The sequence below is a fragment of the Coregonus clupeaformis genome, chromosome 24, assembly GCF_020615455.1.
Source record: "Coregonus clupeaformis isolate EN_2021a chromosome 24, ASM2061545v1, whole genome shotgun sequence".
In the NCBI taxonomy this organism is placed as follows: Eukaryota; Metazoa; Chordata; class Actinopteri; order Salmoniformes; family Salmonidae; genus Coregonus; species Coregonus clupeaformis.
This window is the reverse complement of record NC_059215.1, coordinates 27248861-27264163: the sequence shown is the minus strand read 5'-3', so window position 1 is coordinate 27264163 and position 15303 is coordinate 27248861. Positions and strand designations below refer to the sequence as shown.

The 15303-nt window shown below is 43.9% G+C and overlaps 1 protein-coding gene across 1 annotated transcript in view; it reads left to right on the top strand.

Moving 5' to 3' along the window:
* Positions 1-4656: 4656 nt before the first annotated feature.
* LOC121557192 (stromal membrane-associated protein 2) overlaps positions 4657-15303 on the top strand; it is a 38968-nt gene continuing 28321 nt past the window's right edge. The window contains exon 1 of the mRNA XM_041871030.2: positions 4657-5227. Within this exon, the coding sequence (XP_041726964.2) occupies positions 5122-5227 (106 nt within the window). The 5' untranslated portion in view covers positions 4657-5121. The remainder of the gene's footprint in view (positions 5228-15303) is intronic.

Genomic DNA, 15303 nt, shown 5'->3' with positions numbered 1-15303 from the left:
TAATAACAAACTTGTATGCCATCTGTAAATACAAATAAAACATTTAAATTACGAGCCTAGTTGGTTTTAGCCACGGAAAAAGACAGGAACCTTCCTGCTAGCCATGATTGGCTGAGATAATGGATGGGGTGGACATGCCGAGAGATGAGTTCGGATTGGTCTGCCATGTAGCACGCTTCTGTATATAACATGAGCTGGTCAGTATGTGTAGGTAATCCATTATAATGCGGCTTTTTTGAAAGATATCACGTAGTAAAACTGCAAAAGTGTTGTTCTCCACTTTCTGGAGGACCGAGTTTTGAAATCAGTGGAATGCTCGGTGGAATTAGTGTATGATAGCTAAGGAGATGGAGAAAATTCTGGCGTTTGATTGCAAATATGCAGAGGGAGTTGAAAAGAGAACACACAGAAGGCTGTTGTATAAAACACCTGTCTCCGGATTACATCTTCAAACTAAGGGCAACCATGGCATCCGTGACAGAGAGGGAGAAACGTTCATCCATGTATCCGGGTAATAGAGTCTAGCTAGCTACATTTTCAGATATTACACGTTTCTAATTTTGTCAGAAAGTAGTTTTTCATTTCAAGTTAGAGTATTGTTAGCTAGCTAGCTAACGTTAACTGGCTGGCTCGCTAGCTAACGTTACGTGTATGATCTGTGTAGTAATATTGTTCGTATCTCAGAGCCATTTGCATTGCTAGTTATAGACTAATGTTAGCCAGATAGCTAACATTGAACCTGGTTGGTTAGCCAGCTACCTGCAGATTCATGCAGGGAAGTAACGCTATGAGTTGGGATTATGGTTCATTGTTTCGCTAGCTAGATAGCTACATGTCTAAACAAAAGACTCCACTATGCAAGTAACCATTTCACTACACCTTCTGTATCCTGTGCATGTGACAAATAAACTTAGATTTTATTTGATATAGTATGTGTTTACCAGAGACAGTAATGTGAAGAAGGAGATGGAGAAAAATAACTCCTGAGTGGCGCAGTGGTCTAAGGCACTGCATCGCAGTGCTAACTGTGCCACTAGAGATCCTGGTTCTAGAGATCCTGGTTCGAATCCAGGCTCTGTCGCGACCGGGAGACTCATGGGCGGCGCACAATTGGCCCAGCGTCGTCCAGGGTAGGGGAGGGAATGGCCGGCAGGGATGTAGCTCAGTTGATAGAGCATGGCGTTTGCAACGCCAGGGCTGTGGGTTCGATTCCCACGGGGGGGCAGTATAAAAATATGTATTCACTAACTGTAAGTCGCTCTGGATAAGAGCGTCTGCTAAATGACTAAAATGTAAATGTAAAATGTAAGAACAACTTCACCTTCACCAAAGTCAAATTAGGATATATTGTTAGGCCAACGAGACAGTGTCAAAGTTCTAAAATTCTCCAGTAGAATGCCCTGCTTTTATTTAGTCACACTAAATAGACCATGGTGCTTGCCTACGGAGCTGTGAGGGGAACGGCACCTCCTTACCTTCAGGCTCTGATCAGACCCTACACCCAAACGAGGGCACTACGTTCACCCACCTCTGGCCTGCTGGCCCCACTACCTCTACGGAAGCACAGTTCCCGCTCAGCCCAGTCAAAGCTATTCGCTGCTCTGGCACCCCAATGGTGGAACAAGCTCCCCCACAATGCCAGGACAGCGGAGTCACTGACCACCTTCCAGAGACACTTGAAACCCTACCTCTTTAAGGAATACCTGGAATACTTTAAAAGTAATCCTTCTACCCCCCCCCCCCCCACCCCCCCACAAAAAAAAAAAAAAAAAAAAAAAAAAGTGGTTGTCCCACTGGCTATCATAAGTTGAATGCACCAATTTGTAAGTCGCTCTGGATAAGATCGTCTGCTAAATGACGTAAATGTAAAATTAGCTGGCTAGCTAACAAGCTAGAAACTAACCAAAACATTGTTTAGAAAGTTGCTGTTAGGTGCCTGTAGTTTTTGTGTTTATCAGTGGCGACCCGTCATTCAGGGCAGGTGGGGCACCTGTTTAGCTAAAAACAGGTGCCTGTTTTGTGCCTGTTTTGCATGTTATTTTGGCATTAATACTTGTCACATATCAGTTAGCAAACAATGTAAAAAAATAATAATCATTGAGTTAATAAAGGCGCATACAAACTTGCTCTCTTTTTTGCTTTCTTGAGTAAGGCAGCTCCAAAATGCAGGTGTTTCAGCCTAGCTCAGTGCTTTCTGTGGTGGTGGGGCAGCCAGCGGATAATATGGAGTGTTGGGGTTGTTAATGTTCTCTAGTTGCGCCGTGATTGGCTCAGTGTTCTGTCACTCATGGGGACACTACGTCACCGCAAAATATATGGGTAAAGCTAGAAAATTCAAGCCCCTTGGGTGCTGCCATAGTTTTACATTAGAAGTGCCCATCCAAGAAGGCTCAAGGTCATTGGCCACAGATAATATGACGTCAATTCACGTTATATCTACAGTAGCTTTGATTGGACTGATCATGTCAACATCATACTTTCAAAATCTTACAGTGGCTTGCGAAAGTATTCACCCCCCTTGGCATTTTTCCTATTTTGTTGCCTTACAACCTGGAATTTAAATGGATTTTTGGGGGGTTTGTATCATTTGATGTATACAACATGCCTACCACTTTGAAGATGCAACATATTTTTTATTGTGAAACAAACAAGAAATAAGACAAAAAACAGAAAACTTGAGCGTGCATAACTATTCACCCCCCCACAGTCAATACTTTGTAGAGCCACCTTTTGCAGCAAGTACAGCTGCAAGTCTCTTGGGGTATGTGTTGTGCCAGTAACCGAAAGGTCGCTGGTTCTAATCCCCGATGTGCCCTTAAGCAAGGCACTTAGCCCTAATTGCTCCTGTAAGTCGCTCTGGATAAGAGCGTCTGCTAAATGACTAAAATGTAAATGTATGTCTCTATAAGCTTGGCACATCTAGCCACTGGGATTTTTGTCCATTCTTCAAGGCAAATCTGCTCCAGCTCCTTCAAGTTGGATGGGTTCCGCTGGTGTACAGCAATCTTTAAGTCATACCACAGATTCTCAATTGGATTGAGGTCTGGGCTTTGACTAGGCCATTCCAAGACATTTAAATGTTTCCCCTTAAACCACTCGAGTGTTGCTTTAGCAGTATGCTTAGGGTCATTGTCCTGCTAGAAGGTGAACCTCCGTCCCAGTCTCAAATTTCTGGAAGACTGAAACAGGTTTCCCTCAAGAATTTCTCTGTATTTAGCGCCATCCATCATTCCTTCAATTCTGACCAGTTTCCCAGTCCCTGCCAATGAAAAACATCCCCACAACATGATGCTGCCACCACCATGCTTCACTGTGGGGATGGTGTTCTCGGGGTGATGAGAGGTATTGGGTTTGCGCCAGACATAGCGTTTTCATTGATGGCCAAAAAGCTCAATTTTAGTCTCATCTGACAAGAGTATCTCCTTCCATATGTTTGGGGAGTCTCCCACGTGCCTTTTGGCAAACACCAAACGTGTTAGCTTATTTTTTGCTTTAAGCAATGGCTTTTTTCTGGCCACTCTTCAGTAAAGCCCAGGTCTATGGAGTGTACGGCTTAAAGTGGTCCTATGGACAGATACTCCAATCTCCGCTGTGGAGCTTTGCAGCTCCTTCAGGGTTATCTTTGGCCTCTTTGTTGCCTCTCTGATTAATGCCCTCCTTTCCTGGTCCGTGAGTTTTGGTGGGCGGCCCTCTCTTGGCAGGTTTGTTGTGGTGCCATATTCTTTCCATTTTTTAATAATGGATTTAATGGTGCTCCGTGGGATGTTCCAAGTTTCAGATATTATTTTATAACCCAACCCTGATCTATACTTCTCCACAACTTTGTCCCTGACCTGTTTGGAGAGCTCCTTGGTCTTCATGGTGCCGCTTGCTTGGTGGTGCCCCTTGCTTAGTGGTGTTGCAGACTCTGGGGCCTTTCAGAACAGGTGTATATATGCTAAGATCATGTGACAGATCATGTGACACTTAGATTGTACACAGGTGGACTTTATTTAACTAATTATGTGACTTCTGAAGGTAATTGGTTGCACCAGATTTAGGGTCTTTGTAGCAAAGGGGGTGAATACATATGCACGCACCACTTTTCTGTTATTTATTTTTTAGAATGTTTTGAAACTAGTTATTTTTTGTATTTCACTTCACCAATTTCGACTATATTGTGTATGTCCATTACATGAAATCCAAATAAAAATCCATTTAAATTACAGGTTGTAATGCAACAAAATAGGAAAAACTCCAAGGAGGAGGGGGGCCGAAGTGTTGCTGGATATGTACAACACAGTCCCCCTCCAGAACTACACATATTTGGCACCCCACTTTAGTTGAGACAGGTAGAAAGGTTATCTCTCTAGAGCCCAATATTCTCAACATACCAGTGTCAACATAGTATTTTTCCATTATTGGTCTAATTATTGTATTTTTTGTACCATATTTTTTTCATTTGTTTTCATAAATTACTTATTGACTTTTCTTGTTGGCCCAATAAAAGTGGCCATTGATTTAAAAAATCCATCTCTTTTGAACAAGTTATTCACATTGCAATGTTTTGAATTTGCGGGCTTTTATTTTGAAGGCTTTGACATTACCATACTAACGTGACGTCATCATGTGTGCTGCTGGTGGAATACTAGTGAGGTGTGAACTGAGGAGAGACCAGAGAGTACTTCATACTGATGCGCCTAAAATTCGGCTAGCTAAATCCCTTGCTGCGCTATAATTTCACACAAGAGGGCGACAGAAAATATAGTTTTTTGTTGGGATATTTTACTACCAAATATATATTTTTCGACAAAGAATACGAGTGCAAATAGGTTACAACCTCTGTCTTGCCAGCCCCAATACTCATGCATTGCTGCAAGCTAACTGGCTACCAGTAGCTTCGACTTGAGGGATTGTTCCTTAACGTGGCTGAAAAACAAATCGCTTCCCTCTTTTGAAGAGGAAGAAGCGGACGCGGATGCTGCATAGCTTGTTCTGTATTTCATTTGTCTGGGGGCTGGTTTATTTATTCTGCCAACGGAGCTTCTCTGAATCAGGCTACTCCATCTACTTGTAAATTATTTTGATATTAGGACGACAGCGGCGGGTGTCGGAGAGGCAGCACAGAGGAAGAGAGTGAGAATGATGACTGGTAAATCGGTGAAAGACATTGACAGATATCAAACTGTCCTTACCTCGCTACTATCACTCGAGGAAAACAAATTCTGCGCTGATTGTGACTCCAAAGGTAAGTCAAGTAATAACAAAGAATATAGGCTGTTACAACCAGCCATATGTCATAACTAAGGGTTATGGCCAGAGACTATAGGCTATTATAGCCAGCCATATGTCTGTCCAAACCGCTGGGTACGGGGGGTGGACACGAACGACTGGGAACCCTATGAGTCAACCTCTGTTTCCTCAGTTTCCCGGAACCTTTCCGGTCTTACCCGATGAACACGATCAACTGCGTACACTGCACAATACGATTAGTGTACTTTGAAGGTTGTTATATGAATTTCATTATAGAGGTAGCTAAATGCAAATACACCTGCGTTGACATTAATGGTGTCCTCTCCTCTCCTCTGTCTCTGTACAAACGGTTCTAGGTTGAGCCCCTAGAGTAGGTGCATGGGAAGAACTGTGTGTGTCTCTCTGTCTTGTCGCTCTCTCTGACTGTGTGTGTTTCAAGTTTTAATGTCAGGTGCACAAGTACGGTGAATTGCCGTTCTACATTAATCAATATTAATGTAGTATTCAAAATAACAAGGTAGAACAAAAACACATAAAAATAAGAAGAACACAATAAGTAAGTAAGAATAATATATAATATATAATAATATATACAATACCATATTAACAATGTGCAGGGATACTGGAGTGATGGAGGTAGATATGTATAGGGGTAAGGTGACTATATACAGGGTCAGTTCCAGTATCATATTAACAATGTGCAGGGATACTGGAGTGATGGAGGTAGATATGTATAGGGGTAAGGTGACTATATACAGGGTCAGTTCCAGTACCGTATTAACAATGTGCAGGGATACTGGAGTGATGGAGGTAGATATGTATAGGGGTCAGGTGACTATATACAGGGTCAGTTCCAGTACCGTATTAACAATGTGCAGGGATACTGGAGTGATGGAGGTAGATATGTATAGGGGTCAGGTGACTATATACAGGGTCAGTTCCAGTACCGTATTAACAATGTGCAGGGATACTGGAGTGATGGAGGTAGATATGTATAGGGGTAAGGTGACTATATACAGGGTCAGTTCCAGTACCGTATTAACAATGTTCAGGGATACTGGAGTGATGGAGGTAGATATGTATAGGGGTAAGGGGACTATATACAGGGTCAGTTCCAGTACCATATTAACAATGTGCAGGGATACTGGAGTGATGGAGGTAGATATGTATAGGGGTAAGGGGACTATATACAGGGTCAGTTCCAGTACCATATTAACAATGTGCAGGGATACTGGAGTGATGGAGGTAGATATGTATAGGGGTAAGGTGACTATATACAGGGTCAGTTCCAGTACCATATTAACAATGTGCAGGGATACTGGAGTGATGGAGGTAGATATGTATAGGGGTCAGGTGACAGGGATACTGGAGTGATGGAGGTAGATATGTATAGGGGTCAGGTGACAGGGATACTGGAGTGATGGAGGTAGATATGTATAGGGGTCAGGTGACTATATACAGGGTCAGTTCCAGTACCGTATTAACAATGTGCAGGGATACTGGAGTGATGGAGGTAGATATGTATAGGGGTAAGGGGACAGGGATACTGGAGTGATGGAGGTAGATATGTATAGGGGTCAGGTGACAGGGATACTGGAGTGATGGAGGTAGATATGTATAGGGGTCAGGTGACTATATACAGGGTCAGTTCCAGTACCGTATTAACAATGTGCAGGGATACTGGAGTGATGGAGGTAGATATGTATAGGGGTCAGGTGACTATATACAGGGTCAGTTCATTACCATATTAACAATGTGCAGGGATACTGGAGTGATGGAGGTAGATATGTATAGGGGTCAGGTGACTATATACAGGGTCAGTTCATTACCATATTAACAATGTGCAGGGATACTGGAGTGATGGAGGTAGATATGTATAGGGGTCAGGTGACAGGGATACTGGAGTGATGGAGGTAGATATGTATAGGGGTCAGGTGACAGGGATACTGGAGTGATGGAGGTAGATATGTATAGGGGTCAGGTGACTATATACAGGGTCAGGTCCAGTACCATATTAACAATGTGCAGGGATACTGGAGTGATGGAGGTAGATATGTATAGGGGTCAGGTGACTAGGCATCAGGAAATATGATAAACACAGCAGCAGCAGTGTAAATGATGATTGTATGTGTGTGTGTGTGTGTGTGTGTGTGTGTGTGTGTGTGTGCGCGTGTGTAGAGTCAGTATACAGTGTGTGTGCGTGTTATGTGTGTGTGTGTGAGCAAATTTAAATGAGTGTGTGTGTTAGTGTGTAGAGTTCTGTGCATAGAGACAGTGCCAAAAAAGAACAAATACAACGGTCAACTCAGATAGTCCATGTAGCTTTTAGTTAGCTACTTAGCAGTCTTATAGCTTGGGCATAGAAGCTGTTCAGGAGCCTGTTGGTGTCAGACTTGATGCACCGGTACCGCTTACCGTGCGGAAGCAGACGGAACATTCTATGGCTTGGGTGGCTGGAGTCTTTAACGATTTCCTTGGCCTTCCTTTCCCACCGCCTGATATAGAGGTCCTGGAATTGCAGGGAGCTCAGCCCCAATGATGTACTGGGCCGTCCGCACCCGCCCCACCCCTTACGATCAGCTCCTTGGTCTTATTGACATTTGAGGGAGAGGTTGTTGCTCCGGCAACACACTGCCAGGTCACCTGACCTCCTCCCTGTAGGCTGCCTCGTCGTCGCCGGTGATCAGGCCAACCACAAACGTCATGATGGTGTTGCAGTCGTGCGTGGCCACGGTGAACAGGGAGCACAGGAGGGGACTAAGCACACACCCCTGTGGGGCCCCTGTGGGGCCCCCGTGTTGACGGACAGCATGGCCTAACCCTTACCACCTGGGGTTGGCCCGTCAGGAAGTCCAGGATCCAGTTGCAGAGGGAGGTGTTCAGTCCCAGGGTCCTAAGCTTGGTGTTGAACGCTGTGCTGTATTCAATGAACAGCGTCGTTCTCACATAGGTATTCCTCTTATCTAGGTGGGCGAGGGCAGTGTGGAGTGCAATTGAGATTGCGTCGTCTATGGATCTGTTGGGGGCGGTATGCAAATTGAAGTGGGTCTGGGATGATGCCATAATCAGCCTCTCAAAGCGACAGGGCGGTAGTCCTCTGTAATCCCTAATGGACTGCAGCCTCTGCCACATGCAGCGGGTGTCAGAGCCTGTGATTCCACCTTATTCCTGTATTGTCCTTTTGCTCGTTTGATGACTCTGCGGAGGTCGTAGCGGGACTTCCTGTTCTTGTTCCTGTCCTCAGACGTAGCCCCAGGGTTGTCTGGGATAGCCCTGTGTGTGGAAGCCCTGTCCTTTAGTTTAGCGCCAACCTCAGTGTTAACCCAGGGCTTTTTGATTGGGGAAGCAGCGAACCTTAACTGTGGGGATGCATTTCCTAATGAAGCTGGTGACAGAGGTGGTTAGCTTGTCGATGCTATCGGTGGAGACTCAGAACATATTCCAATCAGCGCTAGCAAAACAGTCCTGTAGCATAATCTCTGATTCTGGTGACCATTTCTCAACAGAGCGAGTCACGGTTTCGGAGTCATTATCTGATTTGCCGAATGGGGGACGAGGGAGGGCCTTGTATGCTTGCTTGTGGGTAGAGTAACAGTGGTATCGGACTTTATTGCCCCCTAGTGGTGAAGGAGACGTGTTGATGGAAGTTGGGCATCATGTGTCTTAAGGAAAAACAGCCTCCAGGTGAAGGTTTTCCTGTTTGTTTAAAGCCTCGTACAGTTTGTTAAGCACCAGCTTGTTATTGTTCTTGTCCTGAGGTTGAATGTCGACAACAGTCACGATAACATCTGAAAACTCCCTCGGGAGGTAGAAGGGTCCAAGACGGGTGAACAATGGGTCTGGTCAGCACACCATTTGTTGTTGATAAAGAGGCAAACCCCTCCCCCTCTCGATTTCCCAGACTCCACTGTCCTGTCCGCTCGGTAAACGGAGAATCCATTGAGTTGGATAGGCATGGGGGGTAACCTTGTCCGAAAGTCATGTTTCAGAAAAGCGGAAAAAAATCCAGTTACGAGTGTCTCGTAGGGAGCAAATCCGCAATCAGAGGTCATCCATCTTATTATCAAGTGGCTGTACATTGGCCAAACGAATGGAGGAAAGAGGTGGCCGGTTCTCCCTTCGCCTTAATCTCGCCAGGATGTTGTCTCTGTAACGTCGCCGTTCCCTCTTGGGTCGGATTTACAGTAAATGTCATATTTCCCGCTTTTGTATTTTATACATTTGCTAAAAATGTCTAAAAACCTGTTTTTGCTTTGTCATTATGGGGTATTGTGTGTAGATTGATGAGGGAAAAAAACAATGTAATCAATTTTAGAATAAGGCTGTAACATAACAAAATGGGGGGGTCTGAATACTTTCCGAATGCACTATATCTACCAGAAAGCACCAGTTCAAGCTGATTCGTGATCTAGTAGTGCTAGGGTTTGTAGGTGAAGGGTGAGTGGGAACGTCTCTGTGATGTGATCGTGTCTCCTTGGCCTTGACAGTGTTATGTGGATCATGAGCTTTCGATCGAATCCACACATCACAAAACATCAACAAATTCCGAACCCAGGCATACGCACGCACGAGCTAGCTAATTAGACCAGAACTTATTTTGGCTTGCCATAACAAATGAGTTAAATACTTATTGACTCAAGACATTAAAGCTATTCATTTTAAATTAATTTGTAAAAACGTCGAAAAAGATTATTCCACTTTGACATGATGGGTTATTGTGTGTAGGCCAGTGACAAAAAACATCTATATTTAATCATTTTTAAATTCAGGCTGTAACACAACAAAATGTGGAAGAAGGCAAGGGGTGTGAATACTTTCTGAAGACAGTCACTAGTTATCATATCAAGCTTCTATTGTTACATTCAATGAGAAGACATACAGTAGTAACACTATTAACAAACAAAGCAAGGATTGCTACATCATTCACTCTCTGAGCTCAGGGGCTTTATGACAGCCCATGGCAACATGTCCACTGGGTCTGAGCTCAGGGGCTTTATGACAGCCATGGCAACATCTCCACTGGGTCTGAGCTCAGGGGCTTTATGACAGCCATGGCAACATCTCCACTGGGTCTGAGCTCAGGGGCTTTATGACAGCCATGGCAACATCTCCACTGGGTCTGAGCTCAGGGGCTTTATGACAGCCCATGGCAACATGTCCACTGGGTCTGAGCTCAGGGGCTTTATGACAGCCCATGGCAACATCTCCACTGGGTCTGAGCTCAGGGGCTTTATGACAGCCCATGGCAACATGTCCACTGGGTCTGAGCTCAGGGGCTTTATGACAGCCCATGGCAACATGTCCACTGGGTCTGAGCTCAGGGGCTTTATGACAGCCATGGCAACATCTCCACTGGGTCTGAGCTCAGGGGCTTTATGACAGCCCATGGCAACATGTCCACTGGGTCTGAGCTCAGGGGCTTTATGACAGCCCATGGCAACATGTCCACTGGGTCTGAGCTCAGGGGCTTTATGACAGCCATGGCAACATGTCCACTGGGTCTGAGCTCAGGGGCTTTATGACAGCCATGGCAACATGTCCACTGGGTCTGAGCTCAGGGGCTTTATGACAGCCCATGGCAACATGTCCACTGGGTCTGAGCTCAGGGGCTTTATGACAGCCCATGGCAACATCTCCACTGGGTCTGAGCTCAGGGGCTTTATGACAGCCCATGGCAACATGTCCACTGGGTCTGAGCTCAGGGGCTTTATGACAGCCATGGCAACATCTCCACTGGGTCTGAAGTGTCTGTGTGTGTTTCACGTACCATGAGTCTCATAGCCCTCTCTGAAACGGGAACAAGCCCTGAAGCGTCTGAAACGGGAACAAGCCCTGAAGCGTCTGAAACGGGAACAAGCCCTGAAGCGTCTGAAACGGGAGCAAGCCCTGAAGCGTCTGAAACGGGAACAAGCCCTGAAGCGTCTGAAACGGGAACAAGCCCTGAAGCGTCTGAAACCGTGTGTGTGTGTGTCCCTATACTATACAAACTTGTGCACGGTTTGTGTGTGTGTGTGTTTAGCTCACATAAGGAGCATAGAGCAGATATAGACGGTGTTGCACGTCTTCAGAAGGCTTCTGTTTCCTACAGTTTATTAGGGTGATCCTGATCACATTTCCTGCTGTGCGTAGGATGTCTGTGTTGTGTGACTAACGGTGTCACGGCCTAGTGTAATTAGCTATCCCGTGTATAGGATTAAGGGTTAGGGAAGAAAATAGCAGAACAGCTCACACACACACACACACACACACACGGACACACACAGACACACAGTGAGAAAACAGGCTTTACTGTGGCATGGAGACTTCTTCTCTGTACTCTGTAATTCTCTGGGTTCCCACCGTTCTTCCCTGAGAGTTAGCATGTGATGTTATTTAGATACAGATTTAGATATGTGACCCGTTTCAGGAAGCTAGGCGTATGTCGCACGTCACTACTTCACAGCAGATGCATTTTAACTTAATTTTGATATATTTTTTTTATCAAAATGCGTATTCTTTTTGGCATAAATGCCTTCTGGAACGTGAACTTTCATGTGCCTTAATAACAAACTTGTATGCCATCTGTAAATCTGAATAACATTGTTAAATTACGAGCCTAGTTGGTTTAGCCACGGAAAAAGACAGGAATCTTCACCGCTAGCCATGATTGGCTGAGATAATGGATGGGCTGGACATGCCGAGAGAGGAGTTTGGATTGGTCTGCCATGTAGCACATATAACATGAGTTGCTCAGTATGTGTAGATAATCCTTGCAACCACAGCTTTTTTTGGAAGATTTAACGTTAGCCACGGAGAACTGCAAAATGGTTGCTACTGCTCTCAACACCATGGCTTCCCAGAATTTATCAGTACTAAAGCAGCACTAAACACAAATATCAGTGGGGAAAAAGTTGTGATGGACTACTTTCTGCACACGGTCAGTGTGAACCGGAGAGACTTGATACAACAACGGGCCAAACAAGCTGTAGCTAGCTACAGACAAAACGGAAACGACGCGCTGCGTTCATCCATGTATAAGGGGTAAGAGTCTAGCTACATTTTCAGATATTATACGTTTCAAATTTTGTCAGAAAGCCGTTTTCATTGCAAGTTAAAGCGTACCGTTAGCTAGCTAGCAAAAGTTAGCTTGCTGACTCACTAGATAACGTTACGTGTATGATCTGTGTAGTAATATTATTTGTATCTCAGAAAGCAATTTTCATTGCTAGTTATAGTGTAATATTAGCTAACTAACATTGAACCTATACTGAACAAAAATATAGATGCAACATGCAACATTTGAAACGATTTTACTGAGTTACAGTTCATATAAGGAAATCAGTCAATTGAAATAAATAAATTAGGTCCTAATCTTTGTATTTCACATGGCTGGGCATGGGCCACCCACTGGGGAGACAGGCCCAGCCAATCAGAATTAGTTTTTCCCCACAAAAGGGCTTTATTGTGGTCCTCTGTAGCTCAATTGGTAGAGCATGGCGCTTGTAACGCCAGGGTAGTGGGTTCGATCCCCGGGACCACCCATACATAAAAATGTATGCACACATGACTGTAAGTCGCTTTGGATAAAAGCGTCTGCTAAATGGCATATTATTATTATTATTATTATTATTATTATTATTATTATTATTATTATTATTATTGCAGACAGAAATACTTCTCAGTTTCATCAGCTGTCTGGGTGGCTGGTCTCAGACGATCCCGCAGGTGAAGAAACCGGATGTGGAGGTCCTGGGCAGGTGTGGTTACACGTGGTCTGCAGGTTGTGAGGCCGGTTGGATGTACTGACAAATTCTCTAAAACAACGTTGGAGGCGGCTTATGGTAGAGAAATTAACATTCAATTATCTGGCAACAGCTCTGGTGGACATTCCTGCAGTCAGCATGCTAATTGCACGCTCACTCAACACTTGAGACATCTGTGGCATTGTGTTGTGTGACAAAACTGCACATTTTAGAGTGGCCTTTTATTGTCCCCAGCACAAGGTGCACCTGTTTAATGATCATGCTGTTTAATCAGCTTCTTGATATGCCACACTTGTCAGGTGGATGAATTATCTTGGCAAAGGAGAAATGCTCACTAAAAGGGATGTAGAGTTGAAGTCGGAAGTTTACATACACTTAGGTTGGAGTCATTAAAACTTGTTTTTTTCAATCACTCCACAATTTTCTTGTTAACAAACTATAGTTTTGCCAAGTCAGTTAGGACATCTACTTTGTGCATGACACAAGTAATTTCTCCAACAATTGTTTACAGACAGATTATTTCACTTATAATTCACTGTATCACAATTCCAGTGGGTCAGAAGTTTACATACACTAAGTTGACTGTGCCTTTAAACAACTTGGAAAAATCCTGAAAATGATGTCATGGCTTTAGAAGCTTCTGATAGGCTAATTGACATCATTTGAGTCAATTGGAGGTGTACCTGTGGATGCTGACCTAGGCAGAGTTGCAAAGAAAAAGCCATATCTCAGACTGGCCAATAAAAATAAAAGATTAAGATGGGCAAAAGAACACAGACACTGGACTTTTTCTTTGCAACTCTGCCTAGAAGGTCAGCATCCTGGAGTCGCCTCTTCACTGTTGACAATGAGACTGGTGTTTTGCGGGTACTATTTAATGAAGCTGGGGGCTCCCACTCCTCTTTCTATTCTGGTTAGAGCCAGTTTGCGTTGTACACAGCGTTGTACGAGATCTTCAGTTTCTTGGCAATTTCTCGCATGGAATAGCCTTCATTCCTCAGAACAAGAATAGACTGACGAGTTTCAGAAGAAAGTTATTTGTTTCTGGCCATTTTGAGCCTGTAATCGAACCCACAATTGCTGATGCTCCAGATACTCAACTAGTCTCAAGAAGGCCAGTTTTATTGCTTCTTTAATCAGCACAACAGTTTTCAGCTGTGCTAACATATTTGCAAAAGGGTTATCTAATGATCAATTAGCCTTTTAAAATGATAAACTTGGATTAGCAAACACAACGTGCCATTGGAACACAGGACTGATGGTTGCTGATAATGGGCCTCTGTATGCCTATGTAGATATTCCATTAAAAATCAGCCGTTTCCAGCTACAATAGCCATTTACAACATTAACAATGTCTACACTGTATTTCTGATCAATTTGATGTTATTTTAATGGACAAAAAAAATTGCTTTTCTTTCGAAAACAAGGACATTTCTAAGTGACCCCAAACCTTTGAACGGTAGTGTACACCTTAGCCAAATACATTTAAACTCAGTTTTTCACAATTCCTGACATTTAATCCTAGTAAAAAGTCCCTGTTTTAGGTCAGTTAGGATCACCACTTTATTTTAAGAATGTGAAATGTCAGAATAATAGTAGAGAGAATTATTTATTTAAGCTTTTATTTCTTTCATCACATTCCCAGTGGGTCAGAAGTTTACATACACTCAATTAGTATTTGGTGGCATTGTCTTTAAATTGTTTAACTTGTGTGTCACGCCCTGGCTCTGGGGACTCTCGTATGTTGAGCCAGGGTGTTTATTTTGTTTAGGTTCTAGTCGTTGTCTATCTATGTTGGCCTGAGTGACTCCCAATCAGAGGCAACGAGTGTCAGCTGGTTGTCTCTGATTGGGAGCCATATTTAACTGTCTGTCTTTCACTTTGTGTTTGTGGTTTCTTGTTCTGATTTGGTTTGTGTTATACTGTAGACGTCACGTTATCGTTTTGATCGTGTGATCATTCTAAATAAATATATAATGTTCGCATTCAACGCTGCGCCTTGGTCTCTCCCTGACGATCGTGACATTGGGTCAAACGTTTCGGGTAGCCTTCCACATGCTTCCCACAATACGTTGGGTGAATTCTGGCCCATTCCTCCTGACAGAGCTGGTGTAACTGAGTCAGGTTTGTAGGCCTCCTTGCTCGCAAACGCTTTTTCAGTTCTGCCCACACATTTTCTATAGGATTGAGGTCAGGGCTTTGTGATGGCCACTCCAATACCTTGACTTTGTTGTCCTTAAGCCATTTTGCCACAACTTTGGAAGTATGCTTGGGGTCATTGTCCATTTGGAAGACCCATTTGCGACCAAGCTTTAACTTCCTGACTGAT